Here is a 25,002-nt window from a genome sequence, read left to right as displayed (position 1 = left end):
TAGTATGAATTAGTTTTATAAAACATAATAGATTTTGTCTTTTATGTATGTGTCACTGAGAAACTCCAGGTTTATTTTGGAGATTCTACAAATAATGCATGTGCAAATAGACTTTTTCAATCCTTTATATGTTATCTAAATATAGATTAGATTTTATGTCTACATGATGAATTAGAAAGATGAAAAAGTATATGTCATTGATGTTGGTTATGCTTTGTAAAACCTATGGCGGAGTTACTTAAAGTAGATTAGAACATTCACTTAAGATTCCAAGCTACAGTAACCAAAACAGCATGGGACTGGTATAAAAACAGACACACAGACAAAGGAACAGAATAGGGAATCCAAAAATAAAGTTGCACACCTACAACCATCTGATCTTCAACAAAGTCAACAAAAATAAGCAATGGAGAAAAGACTCCCTTTTCAATAAATGATGCTGGAATAGCTGGTTAGCCATATGCAGAAGAATGAAACTGGACCTCTACTTTCGACCATATATGAAAATTAACTCAGGATGGGTTAAAGATTTAAATGTAAAACCTGAAACTATAAGGCTCTTAGAAGAAAACCTAGGAAACACCATTCTGAACATTGACCTTGTGAAAGAAGTTATAACTAAGTCCTCAAAAGCAATTGCAATACAAACAAAAATTGACAAGAGAGACTTGATTAAACTAAAGAGCTTCTGCACAGCAAAAGAAACTATCAACAGAGTAAACAGACAAACTGTTTCTCACGGGAGAAAATATATATGTGCAAACTTTGCATCTGATAAGGGTCTCATATCCAGAATCTATAAGGAAATTAAATAATTGAACAAGCAAGAACAAATAACCCTATCAAAAACTGGGCAAAAAACATGAACAGATACTTCTCAAAAGAAGACACACAAGCGGCCAACAAACATATACAAAAAGGCTCCACATCACTAATCATCAGAGAAATGCAAATCAAAACCACAATGAGATATCATCTCATACCAGTCAGAATGGCTAAATGGCTATTATTAAAAAGTCAAAAGCAACAAATGCTGGCAAAGATGTTGAGAAAAGGGAATGCTTATTCACCGTTGGTAGAATGCAAATTAGTTCAGCCACTGTGAAAAGCAGTTTTGAGATGTCTCAAATAACTCAGGACTGCCATTCAACCCAGCAATCCCATCATGGGTATAGATCCCAAAGAAAACAAGTCTTCCTACCCAAAAAAGTCACACGCTCTTGCATGTTCCTTGGAGCACTATGCACAATAGCAAAGACATGGAATCAACCCAGGTGCCCATCAATGGTATATTGAACAAAGAAAATGTGGTGCATATATGCCATAGAATATTACAAAGCCATCAAAAAGAAAATTATGTCCTTTCTGCAACATGAATGCAACTGGAGGCCATTATTCTAAGTGAATTAATGCAAAAACAGAAAACCAATACTACATATTCTCACTTATAAGTTGGAGCTTAACATTGAGTACACATGGACATAAAGACGGCAACAATAGAAACTGGGGACCACTGGAGTGGAGAAGGAAGGATAGGGACAGGGCTGAAAAACTTACTGTTGGGTACTACTTAGTATTGAGATCACTTGTTCCCCAAACCTCAGCATCACGGACTATATCTAGGTAACAAACTTCAACATGTATCCCCTCAAGCCAAAATAAAATTTAAAAAAATTCTTAATGATAGTTTTCAGCTTGCAAGATACACATTGCTATTTCTAGCCACTTAATCTACTATTCCTGTATTAAATCATCCAATCATCTTGACTTCTGCCTACATTCTCCTGCCATATGTAAAACTGTTACTTCAATATTTATACAAACATTTAGAATTGTTTAAAATCCTATTAAACTTCTTAAAGAAGATTCCAATGATATAAATTTTAAAATTTTGTAAACGATCTTCCAAGTCATGTTATTACGTTTAAAAAAAGATAACTTGAAGGCTTATTTAGGCATAGTCACTTTATAATTGAGAATTTAGAATCATAGCTATGTCTACATTTGTAAGGAGCAGTAGAAAGAATTCTTTAATTTAACTAGATTACTCCCATACACACAACTCTATGTACCCAACACAAAGGAAAGTGAAATACAGTTATAATTTAACTTAAATTAGTGAATATAATTGATGTTTAAAAATTTGTGCTCCAAAGTGTGCCATTTATATATTCCATAAATTACAAACACGTATTGGTTTTGGTTTCTCAATTATTCAGATTTGATTCTTATACTAATCCTGATAAGCAAGTATCTGCCTTGCTGAATGTAGGTGCAAAAAATAAACATTTGTAACTATTGTAGGGTTTAAAGCTTTTGGGGGGAGGAAAATTAAATTAGCTTATTGATAGACTTTTATAAATTGCAAAATAGTCAATAGCTATTTCATACTCCAATCTCAGAATACTTTCAAGTAAAGGAAGATAGAGTGTAGAAAAAGGGTGAGCAACAGGAAGAGATTTCAGGTGGTCTGATGGGTGACTGGCAAAATGGAAAGGTTTTGGCCATTTGATTGTTGAAGAGTGTGATGAACATAAAGTAAAATAGCAAAATTGAAAGAATAATGAACTTCTGAAAATACTATTTCAAGTTTTTTACTGTGTTTAACCTATTCTTCAAAAGTTTTTATTCTCTTTCTCTTTTTCTTCTCCAGTTAACAAACAATATTTCTATTTATGGAAAATCTAGAATTTTCTTTGACTACTATTTTTCTGTCTCTTGAATATTCATGAAAATGTTTTCATTTTTCAGTTAAAAGTAGCTCAGGTATATAAACTGCAAATTTCACAGTGCCCTTTAACTGTATCTCTTAATTATGTTGTCTTTGGTATGTATGAATATCTATTTGTTGTATTTTGGGGATAGAGATCATGCTGTTCTTTCAGTTACAGCTATGATAATCTATCACATTCGTTTTTCTTAATAAAAAATAAAAATTTTTAGGATTTAGTCTAATTTATCCAAGCATTTCAGATTGCAGAAAGATACTAAAATATGACTCTTTTTATTCTATGACTTTCCATTTTTCTAATACTATCCTACCTGTATCAGAAATCTCATAATTTTATCACTTATATGCATTTGCTATCACATATTGGTTGGATTAGCTATTTCCACTGGAGCCCTGGTTCATTGTCTCATGCTTTTGATCTCCTGAAATATAGTTTTGCAAGTATGTGAAAAAAGTAATATGAATATCTTGTTACAACGCCTTCCTATTTTAATATATTTTTCTGAAAGAGTAAGGCATGCCTAAAAGAAATGAAGATACACATTTTGCAGCATAGGAAGTAGCACAAAATGATGACTAACTCGTTAAAATATTTATTGCAAACTTTATGCCTAAAACATTGCTAGGGCTTACACAATATATATTGTGATACTGAATTAGGTCAAAGTCCCACATGTATTAAAGTATTATTATAATTATGTTAAGGAATAGAAATTGAGTCTTATAGACTTGCAATAACTTAAAAAAATAGCTATTTTCCAGGTAAATATTAATGTCTGTTATAGATTAAATATACATAGGTTGAAGTGGCTACAGTAGCTGATCAAGAATGTTAAACAATTTTATTTTAAAAACATATATATAAACCAGCATGCCTGAATATGTATAGACTGTATTTATTCCATACACTGTTTAAAGCATCACTTGAAAGGGCAGTCTTGCTCTTTTAAATTTCTCAACCAATTAATCGTAGTACATGTTTGAAAAATATGAGTTTTATGGGGGTGAAGTGGTACATAATATTCTTCATGAAGCTTTTAGTTTTATTATTCCTTAAGATTATCAACATTGCTTAATTCACAATGAGACTTTTGAAAGTATCAGTCAAAAAAGGAAACTTTTATTCACATTTAAATTTAATATGATTTCTCTCCTTTTTTTCCTCTAAATCTTTTTCTGTAGCCATTTTTGGTGAGTTTTTAATGTAGACAATTGTACTTAGTTCTGATGAAATGTCATTCTCTGTCTACCTAGAAATAAGATGCTTCTTGACATTGAGTTTTGTCATTGATTAAATTGTCATAGTCTATTTGAAACCTAAATGCTGCCATTGGTCATTGTTCTTTTTCTTCTTTAGAAAGTGACCTTTGTGAATAATTGTATGCCCTAGATGTGTCAAAATGAAAAGAAAGAAGCATTCCCAACTATGAACATCTTATAAACTATTTGTCTCCACTGTCTTAAACAGCTTTACAGAAATGAAATATTTCAAAAATCCACTGCAGAGTCAAAGAGTTTTTAACAATCTTAGTTACGAAATGAATTTAGTGCAGAATCACATCATATATTAAACTTTTTAATTTTACCAACATAACTTTGTTAAAAATATTATACTACACCCCGAAGAAAAATTATAAAACATTGGTGCTTTAAATATATGTAAAATAAGATATTCTAAAAAGTATGGCATTTAAAAATGTGTTTATTATATCTTGTTTTGAACTCATCAGGAAATTTTAAACATTTACTGATGTCAAAGGAGGAATAAATATTGTCTTCAGGTGCTTTGGAAAAGATCTATATCACTTTTGAATTAGAGTAATGCTTATATTAATGAAGGTAAAGATCATTGCAAATGAGGTATACATACTCATTAAATATATCAATTTTTAACTAACTAAGTTTATTTTACTACCTACATTTAGAAGCATATATCACTTTCCAACCTTAATCTTTGAAACTGTTTTAAATTTTGTGTTCTTAACGAGCTTGATAAAGAATATAAAAAGTATACATAAACAAGGTATACACAGTCAAGCAATAGTATGCGTGACACAAGATATAATGGACCATGAAATCTAAAGAAGATGCAATACAACATGAAGTAGAAGGAGAAGTAATGGAAATATTAGAGTTTATTTCTAAATAACGTATCTCATATAGGTTTAATAGAAGGGAAGAAAAATATAAGAATTCTGTAGTTGGAGTACTAACATACTGAATGATATAGAGGAGAAAATATGTTTTACTGTTGGTAAAAAAAAGTTAATTTTTAAAAAGACCCAAATTTATCAGTTTTTTTAGGGCTTTAGTTTGGGGAGTGTGTGTATGCGCACGTGTGTGTGTGTGTGTGTGTCTCTCTCTGTGTTATTTAACATAGATTACTGTAAACCATCTGAGTTCTTGTACAGGAGCAAAAATGATGAAAAATGGTTTTTAAAAATATAATCCGGTAGTGGTGGATGGTAGAAAGAATCTGGAGGCAGTGAGCTGGAAAGAAAATATTTATAGTTATTTAAGAGTGAGTTAAAGGATTAGAGTGAGGGCCATGGGAAAAGAAATAGAAAGGAAAATTCTAAGAGAGTTTGTGAAGAAAATACTAAGAACAAACAAAGTGAAAGGAGACAGAACTAAAGAATACTGATTTAAAGAAGACTCCAAGATTTCCAGCCCTGGACATGTCAATAAAAGAAACAGAAAATCTGAAGGGAGAAAGAGAGTTAAGGAAGTTGATTTTTTTTTTTTTTCAATCTGGCAAGACTGAGATGAAAGTCTACTATCATGCTGTTCTTCAAGGTCTTAGGATTATGCACACGCAAGTGAAATATCAAAATTAGAAGTGGTTTTCAGTATACATGCAGTAGCTGGAGACATAAGGATAGGTAAATTCACTGAGTTTAGCAAAGTGATGGTAAGAAAGATAAGAAAGAAGGATATAGGACTAGGAGATAAGTTACAATCAATAAATCCAACTGAAAAAAAAGGAAAATTTCAGAAGATAGCTAAAGAATTGAAATTGTGAAGGGATGCAGATGCTAGGGCAATATCCCTCATGCAATAATTTAAAAATCTTAATATATCAAAATATTGAGGTACACACATTTTTTCTGCTACTTCATTATGGTCAAGAGATATAAAACAACCACACTGTGTAAGTAACATTGTATCATTGTATACCTAAGTATAATATAACTAAGAAGAAAATTATATTTTAATTATGATGTAATTAAGCAGAAGCCAAATCTATCCATAATCATCCCACAATTGGCTCATACACCTCACCCCTTGCCACTAGTGTATGCAACACATTCATTCAGCATTCAGCTGCATGAGTGCTAGATATCAGGTACTGTGCAGAAATAGAAAGGTGAACTAGGAAAGCAAGGGTGTTACTTCTCTGCCTATACTAGTGGTAGAAATGGACAATAAGCAGAGAAGGGATAAATACAATTATTAAAGACCATGATAAGTGTTATAAAGGAATAACTACATTCCACATTTTGCAATAAAAACTGAACTAATAAAGGCCAGTTTATTTTTTATTATTACTATTGTTTTTTGAGATAGAATCTCGCTCTGTTGCCCAGGCTGGAGTGCAGTGGCATGATCTCAGCTCACTGCAACCTCCGCCTCCCAGGTTCGAGCGATTATCCCACCTCAGCGTCCCGAGTAGCTGGGACTACAGGCACATGCCATCATGCCCGGCTGATTTTTGTATTTTTAGTAGAGATGGGGTTTTCTTCATCTTGGCCAGGCTGGTCTCAAACTCCTGACCTCAGGTGATCCACCTGCCTCCGCCTCCCAAACTGCTGGGATTACAGGCGTGAGCCACGTTGCCCATCCTATGTCTGTTTAAATAAGGAGATACAGAATAGCCTTCACAGGAAAGTAACATTTTCAGCTACATAACTGTGATTAGACACTGCATTTTCATATGAGAGAAATGGGGATACATTGGATAGGTCAAATCAAAAGATGACATTATTTTTGAAAAACATGACATTGGCTGCTGTGTAGGAAATTAATTGGACAGGACAAGAATGGAAGCAGGGAAATCAGTCAGAAGCAGTTTGCAGGAGCTCTTAGAGCAGCTTGGCTGAAATGGTGTCAATGGAAATTCACAATATATCCTTAAGGCTGAATGGATATTTGGAATCATGTGAGGGGTGAGGAAAAAGGAAGGAAACTAACTATGATAGTGTTAATTATTTTGTTTATTGGACATAACACAAATCATGGAAGAGTGAGTTTGTAAGCATATATTTTTATGTATGTATCTATTGACATTTAGACACACGCAGATTCGCACACATCTATTATTTAATTTTGTGATTTAGAACCATAAGAAGCTCAGGTTTCAGCTTTTTCTGTTATTAAGTGAACATTCATATTTATTTCAGACTTGTGACATTTCTTACCATCCTATAAATATGGCCTAACTAACCTAAGCAAAGAAAGTTCTTTTACTCTTTTATGATTATTTTCTGAGCAAGGAACATCTTGAAACAAGTTTTCCCATATGGAATTTATAAAAGAGGTAGTAAAAAAAAATTCTTGAGGATCGCCTCTCAATCTATCTTTGTGTTGTTTTAGCTATGTTTTGAACTCCTATACAAGATTGGAAGACTGGAGGGATAGTGGATGCACGACGCAGATGTAACTCTCTGTGACCTTGAGGGGACTAGAGTCTTTGTCAGTGGCAAACATTCAGGAACACGTTCCTACTTTACGTACATTTTTGCTTAATGGGAGGTCCTAGGAGTGAAAGAGTAGAAATAAATGTGTTAAGGTTACAAATGACTCTTAATTCCCTTAACTTTTCTTAATAGGAAGGAGATGTGATTTACTCTGAATTTACTCTATGTTGCTGTTGTTATTGTCACTGTATCTCCCTTATCTTTGATTACAGTTTTGAGTTTCAAAAGGAAATTTCCAGAAATAAATGTTCAGCTTTCACCACTTACCCCAATATAGGAGACTCAAAGTGAGTGCACAATAACTATTTAGTGAATAAATGACTTAAAAAAATTAACCATTCAGATGCAAAATATCTCATGTATTGCCAAGTGGAAAAACTAGGCTTAAACTATGTAATATATAATATAAAGTTTGAATTATACACAAATAGGAAAAGCATACTCTCAAAAATATAAGTTCAAAAACATAAGTACAAAAACCATAATAAACCCAATTATAAATAATTTTATATCATCACTCATTTTACTTTTTTTTTTTTTTTTTTGCGTTTTGCTCTTGTTGCACAGGCTGGAGTGCAATGGCGCGATCTCGGCTCACCTCAACCTGCGCCTCCTGGGTTCAAGCGGTTCTCCTGCCTCAGCCTCCTGAGTAGCTAGGATTACAGGCGTGTGCCCGAACACCCAGCTAATTTTGTATTTTTTTTTAGCAGAGACAGGGTTTCTCCATGTTGGTTAGGCTAGTCGCGAACTCTCGACCTCAGGTGATCCGCCCGCCTGGGCCTCCTAAAGTGCTGGGATTACAAGCATGAGCCACTGTGCCCTACCCACTCATTTTACATTTTATGTGTTCCTCCTCCTTACTTCTAGTGTGTATAGAGAACATTAACTCCAGCTCTTAGTGTTCAACACTAAGACTCCTTCTATTGGGGAAAAAAAAATCTTCACATAAACTCCAGACTGTGAAAGAGGCTGAAGATTTTCAAGGCCTATGTCAGAAACTGATCATTTAGATTAAATGAGAAAAGTCAGCCAAGTAGTAAAATTTTCTTGCGTTATCAGAGAATGCTAGCAAAAGGTCACTCAGTCCAATTCAACTATGATCTATATAATCTAATTATGCTCATTTCTAAAGTAAATGTGTTATTTGCACTGCATTGGTATGCAGATTACAAAGTGTTATTATAGGATTATAAATGGAATATGCTAGTTTGCACTTTGTAGGAAAAGGACCTGTAAATACCATTTAGCTTCACTTTTATGCAGCTAGGATTTAGTGCACACTAAAAGGCTTAGCCAGTACAATATTACAGCCGCAGATAGAGAAGTCAGCTAACTGAGCACCAATGCTAAATAAAGCTGAGTGAGTGCAGTTTGGGCTTATCTCTTCATTTATTACATTTTCTTTTATCCATTAGAAATGTGAAGTTAATAAATTCCATGTTATGTCTGTCTGAAAATTAAAACAACTTTTGTTTTAGCCTTAGAATAAAATTTATTTTATGAGATATTCAAATTGTTAAAGCCTTTCTTTGAATATTTGGTGTATATGCTTTCATACTGTATTCATTCATAAAGATGGGAGTAAAATGCCTTTCCTTATTTTCTTGAAGGAGTAGTGTAAAACACAGTTTGGGGACTTTGGCAGATTTAATAATATTTGTCTCTGCAGTTAGTACTAGTGCGGTTTAACAGCGCATTAGCAATGATGCTTTAAAATGATTTTCAAGTAATTCATTACTTCCCTTTCTCATGCATTAAATTTAATATAGCTTGCAGGTTCTAATTCATCTTCATGCATACTAATAAATTGTGCACTACAAATAAATTCTACATTAGTTTTAAAGCAATTTCACTTCATCTATATATCAAATATGAAGTTGCCAGTTGATTTTCAGCTAGCTGCGAATAAGTCCAGAATCTTACCTATGTAGTTACATGATCAATGACTATAATAACCATCTTTGTGAAGATGACATATTCCTTTTAATATTTTTTAAAGAAAGACTTAAAAAAAAACTTTCTAAGATGGTGAACACTCTTGAGGACACTACTCTAGAATGTGAATGAAACCAATGAAAGCATCTTAAAATTCACATTCCACACCACAACGATTTTCTCCTTTTATATCCAAGCTTTATAACTAGAACTGCAGAGGAAAGAAAATTGTCTGTCCTCTCCCCTCTTGGATCCTTCTATCAACTGGTTTAGTACTGGCAGTCATTGCAGCTGCTGAGTGACAGTTTCCTGAGCAGTTTTCACAGCAGCTAAAAACAGAAAGGGCACAGACTATGGCACTGATGGTGGGGAGGAGGGCAGAAAGACATCTCACTGCATAAAATAACAATGTAATGTGCCTATATAGAGCTTCGTCATACAGGAAGCACTTTCATATAGATCATCCCACCTTAATATCAGAAACATGCTTTGATGTATGCAGATTTTACAAGAGAGAAAATGTAAAGTGAGATATCTTATTTTTTCCATGTTGCATGACTTTAATGTTGGAACTTAACAGTCAAGTTTAAATTGTCCGATTCAAAATCATAGTGCTTTTCTTACTGCATCACATTTTATCCTGAGCATCTGTTTGTTTATCCCACAAGGAATGACAACATAGCATATTTTTCCACTCTATTCCCAACTGGGTTCTCCAGGAAAAAATATTTTAGTCATAGTTGTTTAAACTGGAATGTTAGGAGAGAGACTCTTAGAGCCTTCAGTGTGGCCTGTGGACTAGCAGCATTATCATCCCTGAGAGCTTTTTACAAATGCAGAACATCAGACCTCACTTCAGACCTACAATATCCAAATCTCCCTTTTCAGTAAGGTCCTACTTAATTCATACATAGCTTGAAATTTTAGAAACACTATTTTGGGGGAAACAAAAAACAGCTTATAGAAAAAAAGACCTTTCGAGTACCATAGGAAAAAATATTCCCAGTCACATCCAAGTGAAAAGAAAGCATATATGTATTCTTTCCTTTACCAACCATTTGATACATTTTATAACATTTATGATACTTCTTCCACCCACTCATTTTTAGCAGCATTTTTGCTGTCGGCATGAGCAGAGTACATGAGTGGTGGTGAGTGGTGGAGGAGACTCTATATCTAATGAAGTTTCTGAATCATGAGAAATCGATTAGGGAAAGAAAACTTGAGCAATAGAAATTCTGCTGATGAAATTTATACAGTGAAAGGCAGACTGCTTCAGTAGTTTTAAGATTCTAATTTAAGCAATACATAATGAAACTAAGCATGTTCTTCAATGTGTTCCATGACTAACATATAAAGTGATCGATTCTGAGTGTGGTAGTGTGAACATTTCTTAATATATTAAACTAAATGAAAGTTATTTCAAAATTGATGTGTAATCAGTTTAAGGTAGCACTTTAGTTGAGCTCATAACACAGAGACATGTAACATTTTTCATTATTGCTGAATATAAGTACCAGGAACATAATTGTCATAGCCCCTACCACTAGTCTCTAATTTATCTCCACACAGGTCCAATCATTTGTAAACTTTAAAAAATTTTAAAGGAAGAGGCTTCTTACAAAGTCATTGTTCAGAATGTATGACTAGACTGTGGACTTACAACCGCATTGTGTGTGTTGAAGTAATTGACTAGAGGGACAACTTTCTTAACAGAATCAATATCGAGGAATGCAGAATATTTTAGATGACTCTATAGGAGAGCATGTCATTTTCTAAAGGTCCTATTTATTGTGAATTTAAATTCACTGATCATTGTGACTAGAGCTATTTTATTTATTCTTAAAATATAAAGACAAGTTGTATAATGAAAATGAAGCTGAGATTTTTCTTTGCTTTGTATTTGCAGTGTGGGCCACAACAGTGACTCTGTCTCTGAATAATGATCTCCATGACGTCAGTATATATTCACCACACCCACACCATAGTAGGGGGAATTTGTGGGCCTGGTGCTTCTTTTAACTTGGCTCCCATTTGATGAAAAAACTTAGACCAATACGAAGTTGGAATTTTTAGAGAAATTTTTAATTATAACTTTCTGAGCTTTAAAAGTTTTTTTTTAAATCATATTATACAATAAAACTGAAAAATTATGAAGGATTAATAACCAGGAAAAACTGGCATGTATAAAACTTTCATATATACATTATCCGTTGTTTATAGAATTGTAATATTATCAATGATATTATCAACTAAAAAATGAGGGCAGATAATGATAGATGTACTTCAGATTTTTCAATCTGTGGAGTGACAAACTGCAAATTCAGGGATAAAACTAATTTGTAATAAATGAAGTAATGGAAGAGTATTGTGTAGCTAATAATTGCATATATTTTCCCATCCATTATTTATTTATAAAAGAAAATAACATTAGAAATTTAGGTAGAGGGACTAATTATGTTGGACAGGTGCCTATCAATCTTGTATTATATAGAATTTCTAAAATACGAAGCAAAAATGTACTTTGTATTCATTCACTTTGGAAAAAGTTTGTAATATTTAATAACTGCTCACAAGAGTAGATATATATTTATCTCTCATGTTCACTGAATGAAACAGGTGAAATTTATTTAATAGATTAATCTTTTTAAAGTAGTTTGAAGTTAAGATGCTTTAGATAGTTGTAAAATCATACCGTACATTCATAAAGCCACAGTCTAACTTTGTCTTGTTCATTACTGTTTAATATGTCCCTGGCATGTAATGGCTAATCAATAAATATATATTGGGTGAATAAATAAATGAATAGAGCTTGAGATTCCAAAATAAAGATAACTCAAATTCAAAAGCTAAAAAACAGTTTTACACTTTAGCATGATACCTCAGCAGTTTCAAATGTAAGCAAACTGTAGTCACTACACAATTACTTTTTCACAATGCACGTGCTAACCATAACACTTTTCTTCATTTAATTTTAATTTTAGTTGGACAAGGTGCATATTAATTATCTGAAATAAAATGGACCATAAATATATTTTCATATCTTACAAAAACAGGCAATTATATATTTACATCTTTGGATTCTTTAGGTTAATTTCCTTGTCGAATAAATGAATTCAAGGTGTCTGTGCTTTAGACCAAACTCTTTAAAATATGGACGTTGTCTTTTATGTTCAAGAGCCACACTTTTAAAATTAATCTGTGGGAAATATATTAAATATCAGAACAGTAGTGTGATGTGTTATTTTGAGCTTACATAAATATAAGCTAAAAGTCATAATGTGGTTGTTACTGAATTTCATGATTCTAAAAGGATCTTCGTGATTGAAGATTTGATATTTAATTTTGCCCAGAAGCTAAGAAATAATAATGAAAGTGGTAGCCTGGACTACCGGATTTAGAAGTTTAAATTTTAAAATATTTTTCAAGGCAAAAAACTAAATACTAATTTGAAGTTAACTTGGGGTTATTGCAGACACAATATTTTAAGTATCACAAACCTTTCAATAAAACTTATACAGGTAGAAACATATTACACACCAGAAAACTCATATAATTTTCATGTCTTTTAAACAGAACAAATGACTTACATTTGTGGTAAAAAGAGTAGTTTTAAGCTTCAGAAATAAAATGTTAGGAGAAAAACATTTTCAAGCATCCTTCAAATATGGAAATATTCTAGTCATCTCTTGTCTGTTAAAGACAAAATTACTTTGAGAGGTTGTCTCAAGATTGAATTATCCAGTTTGCAGTTTAGAAGGTTTGCAGTGCTTATTCCAGCATCTCTTTCTTCAAATTCCACCTGGGCAAAGGGTCAAGTTCAATAGGCGCAAAGAAGTACTCGGGACAATCAGATCAAGTCTGATCGACTTGCTGGTGGATGTCACTGACAACAGTGTCTTGAACGACCTTTATAATGCTAATAGAAAGCTTTTCTAATTAAATAAAAGTGTTAAAGTGATACTTTCTGGCCACACTGAAACTGTTCTTTGAGTGTCTAACATATTGAAGACTTCTTGCTCTCAGCTTCACTTGATTGGAAAATAATGTATGTGGCTCATTGACATTGATAGTCTATCTGGAGGCAGCTAGAATTCTAAAAAAAAATACTAACGTACTGTATTAAGTTCTACCTGAGGACTAGTGACTACTCTATTATTTGTGTTACTTAAATTGCTTACATGATTTACTTAAATGATATATACTTCAGCATGCTCATTCACGTAATGGGTGTATTAACAATTGTTCTCACTCACATATACCTGGCTAGCTCAAATGAAATTCATTTGTGAATGTAGGATGCATATGCTCTAAAAAAACTGACCACAGGTCATAGATAGTGAAAAAGAAGAGTAATAGATCCACAGCAGTGGTGAAAGTTATTAAGATGGACATAACAAATTCTATAGCAGGGAAAGCAAAACGGAAAAATACAAAAGACCCTGACAATAACTTAACTTTTTGCATTCTCCAGCATTTTCTAGAATTACATTGTATCTATAGCTATATAATTTTTTGCCATCAAATTAAGTTTTCTTGATTTCTCCTCTCTTTTTCTCAAGTGTTTCATAAATGGTATATACTATTGATCTTTAAACTGTTCAAGTGAACACCTGATTTAACAAAGTGTGAATATCATTCCTCTACCAGTGTAACATGAGGACATTTGGGTGACCTCATCATGTCATCACTATTATTACCCTCTTTTTATTTTAGTTGTCTTTTTCCTAACACTCTATTAGTTAATAAAATTATTTGAATTGTTCTTCTAAAAAAATACCCATTCAATTTCCTCACATTTTTACTAGTCTCTGTTAACCACTTATTCTTTTATCCCTATCTCCATTCTGTTTTAAATTTTCTATTTCCTTTGTGAAATACACTAGAATCATGGAAATGAGAAGCAGAAGCCATTTATTCAGAGCTTGCTATTGCAAGTGAGTTGGGTACCACCATTTGTATTAGGCAGAGACTCAAAGGCAGGCCGGAAAGCTTTATAATGGGAAAAAAAAAAAGAGAGAGAGAGAGAGAGCAAAACGTTAGATGTGCTCTGTTTGGAAGCTTTTGGCATGAGGAAGATGGACATCTTATATGATAGTTTTGGGAAGCATGTTTTGCTTTCTCTGTTATGGACTGAGTTAGAAGTCCGAACAAAATATAGAAAAAGATGGTAACTGGTGATTAATTTACCATTCTGGGCAAACTGCTGCAGAAGTTGGGACTGTTTCCTGGACTAGTTGTGCAAAGTTTGTGTGTCAGAGTCCTGTTGTCATATACGGTCTGACCATTGTCCATTTGTATGATCAGTCTTCCACCTTTGAAGCTAAGGATATTGTAATTATTTTCCCAAAATCTCTGAGTGGTAATCTCTCTCATTTATTTCATTTAAGTATATATTTTATGTGTCCTCAGTCTCGAGTAACAATTTTTCTGAGTCTAGAATTCCATTTTGTTGGATTTCTTCTTCACAGTAATTTAAAGATACCAGTCTTGTAAAGGCAGACTTCATTCATATAAGCAAAAAATAGATGTTTTAACAAACGTTATTTCTGATTTCCAGAATATGCTGCCTGCCTCTTTATTAGACTACTTCTCCGTTTAAATTTCAGCTAATTTCTTTCCTAGTCAGAAATTTGCTGACCATCCTGTCACAAGTAGGTCTCTTACTTGATTACTTCAATTTCTGTTTATGTTTTATTTCTTGTATAATAGCTATTACAGGTTGAAACAATTTTTATTTACCTATTGTATTTTTCTCTAGAATGTAGATTTGATTATATGAAGTGTTATGTGCAATTGTTACTTTTTTTTGTAATTACTATCATCTTGTGTGTTTTCAGTCCTTGGAATCATGTGGTCTGTGTATATTTTCAGATCAAATGTCAGCAAATTAATTACTTGTCAATTAAGAGAATGTATATGTATGCATTATTATTCCTGCTTTTTTTCCAGCAAATATTTAAGAATTTGGTTTGAATTTGTCTATAACTACAGAATAGAAAATATGATAAAATTGTGATTCACTCTTAGAAAGAAAGAACAGCGCTTTACGATATGTAAAACATAGGAAACATTATTTTATGACTAAATGTTGCTTGAGAAAATTTTGTGAGAGAGCATGCATAATAGGATTAATATGCCTAAGTATTTTATAGACACAAACCGATTATAAAGAGACACAGTGTGGCAGTGAAGATAAGATACAGTCATTTAAAAAAAAAAACAAAACTCTCCTTTTCCCAAGTAGGATTTAAGGTAAGAAAAATGACATGAGGCATAAGTCACCTTAAGAGAGGGTTGTAATAGATCACCACGTGTCAGTTTCAGCACAAACAGGAACTTAAGAAAATCAGAATGTTTTATTCTTTGAGAACACCATCACAAAAATAGTCCAAGCCAATTTTACATTTGAGTGATGACTCTTAATGAACATGATTAGTTCTGGATACCTCATTTTAAGATGAGCATCCATAACCAAATTGAATCCAGGGGTTGTAACAGCAGAGCATAAAGATGTCATGAGAAATGAGACGAAAAACTAGAAAATGTTAGCCTGGAAGAGAAAACACTAAGGTACATCAAATTGTGAACTGCATATATATAAAAGTTTATTGAAATGGAAACTTATCTTGGTCTGCCTAAGTGCAGAATTCTTAACTAGAATCAGCAAGGGAATGTGTTTAAGGAAACAGCTATGAAACATATGTCACTAAAAAATAAAATGATGGTAATAATTTGGTGGAATAATAAATAGCTCTTGATAATTGGGTGTTGAAATACATGAAAGTTGACCACTTTCCAGAAATATTATAGCTAAACATGTTTTAAATTAGTATTTTAACTATGTGAGTTAAGATGTCTTCAAAATGTCCATGATAATCATAGGCACCTTATTCACTAGTCATTATAAAACATATGTGAAAGTGTCTTAAATCTAATTTGCAATTTTATTATATTTGGAAGAGCAAACAAATTACATAATAAATCAAGTCTTTATGCAAAAGTTCTACTCAAATCTCCAATCTCTAGATGTATAGGAATTTTTCCTTGTATCCAAGTAGTTATTATTTATAATTTTTCTAGAAAACAAGTCATCAAAACAAGATATTATTTATTAATACCACTGATTTAACTGATCACTACCTCAAATTTTCTTTTATGACCAACAATATCCATCCCAGTAAACCGAGCAGCATCTTTTTCAGTTATTTTCCTTTTGGTTTTAGGATGTTCTATACATCTAACAAAACCATGAAATATATGCAAAGACAAATTGCAATCTTGCAATAACTACATGATTTCATGAAGCCAATAAAGGTAAGCAGAATTACTAGAGTTTATCACTAAAAGCCTTTTACAATTGAGAGTATCATAAACTGGTTAAAAATTAAAGAAACATATTGTCAAAGATGTTGATACATTATGTGCTTCAAAAGAGAATGATTTGGATATCAAAGAATTGAAAAAGGTTCTTGGGAAAATTAATGAAGCCCTACAATATTTTGGCAAAAATGACCTTTTTTTCTGATTGTTCTTTTAAAAAATCACAATGTTATGTGCAATTATCAAGTTTTAGCAAAAAATACAAATGCATACAAAAACACAAACTTAAGTTAGTATAATGCACGCTTAAAGTTTTCAGAGAATTAATGCATATTTAAAATAACGATTTAATTCTATTGAAAATAAGGTCAATGTTATATTAAAATGTAAATACGGTCAACGTTATATAAAATGTAAATATGTAAACACTGTAATATGTAAATATGTACATGTAATATGTAAATATAATATGTTAGATGCATTTTCAAGATAAAATCATAATCACATCTTTTTAAAATTATTCTACTATAAAATTGAGGTGAATGTTTTAAGTGAACTTTAAAATAGGTTTTTTTTTAAAGTTCTTTTTAAATAAGAACAAACTATGTTTTACATAGTGGTGATTTCCCATAGGTTCTTCAGGAAGTCTCATAAAATGTCATTTTTGTGTTACTGATAATGAGTGTGATTTTAATTTGCAAATGTGTAAAATGATTGGTAAACACTAAACAGCTATACCACTTGATTGTATTAATATTTTCATTCTCAACACATCAAAATTACAACTAATTTTATAGTCTTAGTCGCATTGAACCTATCTTTTTTAGAAGCTGCAAAAATAACCAAAATATGTTATCCACATTACACATTACCCAGCAAATACTGAATTTTCCATGAAAAATATTAACTTTTTAAAAATCTGAAACAACTCACTTTTTACAATATTTTTGAGTTTGTATTAAACAGATAAGAAAAATATGAAAAATAAGTTGACTTAATAGCTTGTGAGTAAACCTTAAATTATTTAAGAACCTGTTAAATATTATAAGTTACAGAAGGAAAGTGTAATTAACAATGAATCTCTGTGCTTGGCAAGATTACATTCTCCTTGTATTAGGATTTGTGCACGTGTGATACAGCAGGTTGTTAAATTGCTCAGCTATCATAGATAGCAACTGCCATTTGTTCAGATGAGGTAGCTTGCTAGAAACTACATGAATCTGCATGAAAAAGAGCCTACTAATATTTCTTTTCCAAACTTCTGCTATCTTGAAGACGTAATCCTTATTAATAGGTATTTATTTCAAAATATAGAGGTCTTCATAAAATTTACTAGGTATTTCTCAAAGTACACTATAAATTCTTGATTACGTTTTACATCTTATTTTGTTTTGCTCCATATTCTTCATATAGTTGGAAAAGTGTTTCTACTTGTAAAATTAATGAAAGATTTATGAGATTATTGAGATAATTCCAAATGGGAGGGGATAGCTCTTTTGCCCCAGTGTGATTTTACATTGTTAGTTAAGAATTTAGTGGGGCAGAAATTCTTCAGAGTTAAATTTTTTATTTTATTAACTGGATTTGTATATGCATATTAATATATATTTTTTCATTTGAAAGCCAATGTGGGTTAGGTTTGTTATTCTAAATATTTTGACCATTTTAAGGACATTCTCTAGTGTAAATGATGGAAGTGTATTAATCACTAACATACTTGAGTTTACTGTGTACTTTCCTAAGTGTTATGCATATGTTTTGCCATTACATCCACAAAAATTCTTATGAGAAAAATTTTATGTTTTTATTTTACAGATAATTGAAAAAAAACATAAATAACTAGCCTAAGAATTTCCACATAGTAAAGGATAGTTCTAAGATTCTAACAAGAATTTCCACATAGTAAGAAATAGTTCCAAGATTCTACTTGACAGTAGCAGTCTGACTCCTGAGCTTACAAATTTATACAACAAGCTCTTTTTTTCTCCGCTATTATACCTTGTATAAAATATCACATAAGTACGTGCAAAAAATGTATTTCATGACAAAATCTGAAGAAATAATTATTTGGACAAAAATTACTATGATAAAAATATACTATGATAAAAATAATATCTATACACACATATAATCTTTTATTTAATCAGTTATAAATAGAAAATTGAGTAGCATTAGTTCTTTTAATGTTTAAATAATTGTGCTAACCATCACCACTATCAATTTCCAAAAGTTTCATCACTGCAATTAGAAACTCTGTTGCAATCAAGCAATAACTCACAGTTAACCACTACTCTCAGCCCTTGATTACCTCTAATCTACTTTCTGTACCTATGAATTTGCCTATTCTAGATATTTTATGCAAGTAGAATCATATAATATTTATTCCTTTGTGTCTGTCTTATTTCACTAAGCATAATATTTTTAGAGTTCACTCATGTTGTAGCATGTTTCATAGCTTCATTCCTTTTTATGACTGAATGATATTCCACTGTATGTATATACTACATTTTTTAACCCATTCCTTTTTTGATAGACACTTTGATTATTTTTACTTTTGGTATTGTGAATAATGCTGCAACAAATACTGGCCTAGAGGAATCTCAATGAGTTCCTGTTTTCAATTCTTGGGGTGTATACCCAGGAATAGAATTTCTGGGATACATGGCAATTTTATGTTTTGCTTTTTGAATAACACCAAACTGTTTTCCACATCTGTAACATACAATATTTTACATTCCCATCAGCAATATATGTATCCCAATTTCCACATCCTAGCCAACACTTCTTATTTTCCTTTTGTTTTTATAACCTTACTAGTAAGTATGAAGCGGTATTTCATTGTGGTTTCGATTTGCACTTTCCTAATGATTAGCGATGTTGAGCATCTTTACATGTGCTTATTGTTTATTCTTTGGTGAAGTTTGTATTCAAGTATTTTCCTATTTTTGAAATGAGTTGTTTCTTTTTTGTTGTTGGGTTATAGAAGCACTTTATATTCCGGATATAAAACATTTATTAGATATATAATCTGCAAATATTTTCTACCATTGTGTAGTTGTCTTTTCACTTCTTTGATGCATATGAGTTTTTGTTTTGATGAAGTAAAATTAGTATATTTTTTCTTTTGTTGCTGTGATTTTTTTCTTTTGTAGCATCTTTTGATGCTACTTTTGGTTATATATCTAAGTATCCATTGCCAAACCCAAGTTGATGAACATTTAATCCTGTGTTGTCGTCTTAGAGTTTTACAATTTTAGGTCTTATATATAGGTTGATCATCCATTTTGAGTCATTTTTTACATGATATAAGGTAAGAGTCCAGCTTAATTATTTTGCATGTGATAGTCCAGCTGTTCTAGCATCATTTGTTGAAGAAACTTTTATTCTCTATTGAATGGTTTGCCAAAATCCACTGGTCATAAATATATGAGTTTGTTTTTAGACTCTCAATTATATTCTGATAGTATATATGTCTATTCTTATGCCAGTGCAACAGTTTTAATTACTCTAGCTTTGCGTAGTAAGTTTTGAAATTGGGAAATGTGTCTTCCCATTTTGTTCTTATTTTTAAAAAAATATTTTTGCTATTTGAATCTCTTTTTTAAAAATATATTAAGACTCTATCCTGATATAGACATACTATAGAGACCTTGTCTCTAACTGGCCTTGAAGAACTGAGTAGTCATGTTAACAGGTCTACATGGCTAGCAGCTGAGTGTGGCCTCTAAGAGGTGAAGGCAATCCCCAGCTGACAATCAGGAAGTTGATGGGGCTCTGAGTTCTACAACTGCAAGGGAATGAATTTTTCCAGCAACCTGAAGAATCTTGGAAGTAAATTATTCCCCAGTTAAGACTCCAGATGAGCATGTGGTCTTCTGAGATTCTGAAGAGAGGACTCAGCTAAGCCATACTCAGACTCATAATTTACAGAAACTTTGAGGTTTTTTTGTTTGTTTGTTTGTTTTGAGACGGAGTCTCACTCTGTCACCCAGGCTAGAGTGCAGTGGTGCGACCTTGGCTCACTACAAGCTCTGCCTTCGGGTTTACACCATTCTCCTGCCTCAGCCTCCTGAGCAGCTGGGACTACAGGTGCCCACCACCACGCCCAGCTAATTTCGTTTTTGTATTTTTAGTAGTAATGGGGTTTCATCGTGTTAGCCAGGATGATCTTGATCTCCTGACCTTGTGATCTGCCCGCTCAGCCTCCCAAAGTGCTGGGGTTACAGGTGTGGGCCACCGCGCCTGGCCTGCTATTTGACTCTTTTAAAATTCCAAATAAGTTTGAGAATTGACTTGTCCATTAAAAAAAAAAAAAAAACCTTGGAATTTTAATATGGATTGTATTGAATCTGTATATTGCTTTGGGTAGGACAATATCAAGTGTTCCTATCCATTAACAAAGATGTCTTTACATTTATTTGCAAACCTTTCACTCTCTTGATTAAATGCACTCATATATACATATATATGTACATACATAAATGTGAGAAACAATCTGTTTATTTCACAAAAGAAAATTGTGAAATTAACTGTAAGTTATTTCATAATGGCATACTTTCAGGACAGCCTTAATATCAAGTTTTTGTAAAAGAATTAAAGTTTTGGGCTAGGTGCAGTGGCTCATGCCTATAATCCCAGCACTTTGGGAGTCTGAGGCAGGAGGAATGCTTGAACCCAGGAGTTCAAGATCAGTCTGGGCAACATAGGGATGCACCATCTCTACAAAAAAATTAATACATTAATTGGTCATGCTGGTACATGTCTGTAGTCCCAGCTGCTTGGGAGGCTGAGGTGGGAGGACAGCTTGAGCCCAGGAGGTCAAGACTATGGTGAGCCATGATCACATCACTGCACTCCAGCCTGGGCAACAGAGCAACACCCAGTCTCAAAATAAATAAATAAATAAATAAATAATAAAAATAAAGAAAGAATTAAAGTTTTAGAAAAATTCATACAATTCATACAATGTAATGTAGAGGGAAAAAAGGATACCACCCAATTAAGAGAATTTGAATGAATATATTTACATTGCTCTATCCTGAAAACCCACTAAGTGACTGTAAAGATTATTAATTTATTTATTTATTTTAGAATAAACACACAGGAAGAAGTACAAGGTAACTGATCCATCATCAACAAACTATTGATGCTGGAAATTAATTGAACTTGTCATAACACTTTTTAGAAAACCTACCCAAATCAAACCTGGCCAGTGGTAAATAAAGCTGATAAATGACCACGTTTGCATGTCAAAATTTTTCCAAAATGCTCAGAATGTAGCAATATTAGGTGTCACTGGAAATGGAGAAGAAGAAAAGAATTGAGCCTAAAATAAAGGGAATTAATTAGTAGTTTGTAGTGAATATGTTGCGCGACCTCGTGTTCTATAATTGTTTGGAAAAGCACATAATTGCTATCTTTGAAAAATAATACTGAGAATGATTCTCTGAAGAGGATAAAAAGAGTCTTATTTTGCCTCTCTTAATTTTTTCTAAGTTCTTTTTTTATTACCTTCGTTCTGTCAAACATATTTTTTTTCTTTTTTTAAATTGTTCGTGAACAGTTTTTCTTTAGATGCCTTGTCATCTGTTGCTATATAAAAGATGACGACTAACTGACGGACCAGTTGATTGGCTATGCTGAGTAAAGTTCACCATTACTAAGCAATTCTCAAAGCCAGAGTGGCAAAAGTATAAAACAAACCCTTAAGAGAAATAAAGCAAGGTATTTCATTCATGAAACAAACAGAATAATGATTATATAGATATATACACACATGCATGCATATACATACGTATATACATATGTATCAGAACAAATGAACATTGTTTCACAATTAGAAATGTAAAGCTTAATAGTATGTTTGAAAGATAAAGCTGAGAAAATTTCACAGAAAGAAGAGAAAACAAACAACAAAAAGACAAACATGAAGGGAAGAATAGAGATGTGTAAGACAATAAAAGACACATCCTATTAATTCAAACATCTAAGTAACAGGAATGTATGAAACAAATCACATAAAAAGTTAAAAAGATTAAAGTATTAAATAAAAATTTTGAAAATTTTTATATAAATTAAGGACACGCTTTTTCATATTTCAAGAATCCATTATGTGCCCATAGAAAGGGAAAAATTAGAGCAACACCAAGGCACATCATTATAATATTCCAGAATATTGGAAAATAAAAAGATCCTACAATATTACACATCAGAAAAAATGCCTACATGCTGAGATTCAGTCATTAGTATGCTTCAGGCTTTTTGTGATAAACACTAGAAGCTAAAATAAAATGGAAATGCCTTAAAAATTCTGAAGAAAACAGAAATTCATCATAAATCCATAATCAGTCAAAATGTCACTCAACTGTCAATATAATATAGACATTTTTATACATGTGTGAGGATTCAAAAAATTAAAGCATATTACTTAGCTCTCAATAGTGTGTGTATAGTAATTATGAAAGAAATATAAATCTTGATCTAACTCAAGTTATGATAAACCATAATTAGAGAATGGGGTTGTGGGCGGAAAGTGCTGAGTGTGTATTGTAGTTACAGAAAAACACAAACAAATTAAATACTTATTCTTCATTGAGGAAAGATACATAGGAAGTTACACAGAAATAGTAGCTTATTTAAAGATTTAAATCATTTCTAAAATAATTTCTAAAATATGTGAAAGTGGCTATTTCTGTTGCATAGTAAATAAAAGATGAGCTAGAGAAAGATTTTTTAAAACAAATTCTATATAATTGGTTGTTTTTTATATGCTCATATTTACTCACATACTCTTGGGATATAAAATGGAAGTAAATACATTAATATATTAAGACTTGGAGGAATTATGTGTAATGTCAATTGTATGCTTTATGTTTTTTTTCATTTTTAGAAAATGTCTTATAGTGGAACCAAAGAGAGCTGTTTCTAGAGAGGATTCTGTAAAGCCTGGTGCCCATCTAATAGTGAAGAAAATTTTTGTTGGTGGTATTAAAAAAGATACAGAAGAATACAATTTGAAAGACTACTTTGAAAAGTATGGCAAGATTGAAACCATAGAAGTTATAGAAGACAGGCAGAGCGGAAAAAAGAGAGGATTTGCTTTTGTAACTTTTGATGATCATGATATAATTGATAAAATTGTTCTTCAGAAATACCACACTATTAATGGGCATAATTGTGAAGTGAAAAAGGCCCTTTCTAAACAAGAGATGCAGTCTGCTGGATCACAGAGAGGTCGTGGAGGTGGATCTGGCAATTTTATGGGTCACGGAGGAAACTTTGGAGGTGGTGGAGGTAATTTTGGCCGTGGTGGAAACTTTGGTGGAAGAGGAGGCTATGGTGGTGGAGGTAGTGGCAGCAGAGGAAGTTATGGAGGAGGCGATGGTGGATATAATGGATTTGGAGGTGATGGTGGCAACTATGGTGGTGGTCCTGGTTATAGTAGTAGAGGGGGCTATGGTGGTGGTGGAACAGGATATGGAAACCAAGGTGGTGGATATGGTGGAGGTGGTGGAGGATATGATGGTTACAATGAAGGACGAAATTTTGGCGGTGGTAACTATGGTGGTGGTGGGAACTATAATGATTTTGGAAATTATAGTGGACAACAGCAGTCAAATTATGGACCCATGAAAGAGGGCAGTTTTGGTGGAAGAAGCTCGGGCAGTCTCTATGGTGGTGGTTATGGATCTGGTGGTGGAAGTGGTGGATATGGTAGCAGAAGGTTCTAAAAACAGCAGAAAAGGGCTACAGTTCTTAGCAGGCGAGAAAGCAAGGAGTTGTCAGGAAAGCTGAAGGTTACTTTGAGAGAGTTGTCCCAAATGCATTAGAGGAACTGTAAAAATCTGCCACAGAAGGAACAATGATCCATAGTCAGAAAATTTACTGCAGCTCAAACAGGAAACCCTTCTTGTTCAGGACTGTCACAGCCACAGTTTGCAAAAAGTGCAGCTATTGAGTAATGCAATGTAGTGTCAATTAGATGTACATTCCTGAGGTCTTTTATCTGTTGTAGCTTTGTCTTTTTATTGTTCTTTTCATTACATCAGGTATATTGCCCTGTAAATTGTGGTAGTGGTACCAGGAATAAAAAATTAAGGAATTTTTAACTTTTCAAAAAAAAAAAAAAAAGAAAATGTCTTCAGCTTACTTATTTTTTATAAGCTTAATTAAATGAACATTGAAGGACGAACTTACAGTGGGGTCTTCAGTGTTGGGCATCATATATAGCTAATTGAGCTAGACCAAATTACAAAGGCTTATCTAGGTTCTATGAGTGTTGACAGAAACTAACTCTGACTATAAAGTATGAATAAG

The 25,002-nt window shown here is 32.5% G+C and overlaps 1 protein-coding gene across 1 annotated transcript in view; it reads left to right on the top strand.

Annotated features, from left to right (window-relative positions):
• LOC100436943 (heterogeneous nuclear ribonucleoprotein A3-like) overlaps positions 1–24,487 on the top strand; it is a 48,540-nt gene extending 24,053 nt beyond the window's left edge. Inside the window, exon 2 of the mRNA XM_054529349.2 lies at positions 23,576–24,487. Within this exon, the coding sequence (XP_054385324.2) occupies positions 23,576–24,416 (841 nt within the window). The 3' untranslated portion in view covers positions 24,417–24,487. The remainder of the gene's footprint in view (positions 1–23,575) is intronic.
• Positions 24,488–25,002: the final 515 nt, after the last annotated feature.

The sequence above is a fragment of the Pongo abelii genome, chromosome 14 (genome assembly GCF_028885655.2).
Source record: "Pongo abelii isolate AG06213 chromosome 14, NHGRI_mPonAbe1-v2.0_pri, whole genome shotgun sequence".
Taxonomy (NCBI): Eukaryota; Metazoa; Chordata; class Mammalia; order Primates; family Hominidae; genus Pongo; species Pongo abelii.
Note: the sequence above shows the minus strand (reverse complement) of the source record. Positions and strands in the feature narration are given on the sequence as shown.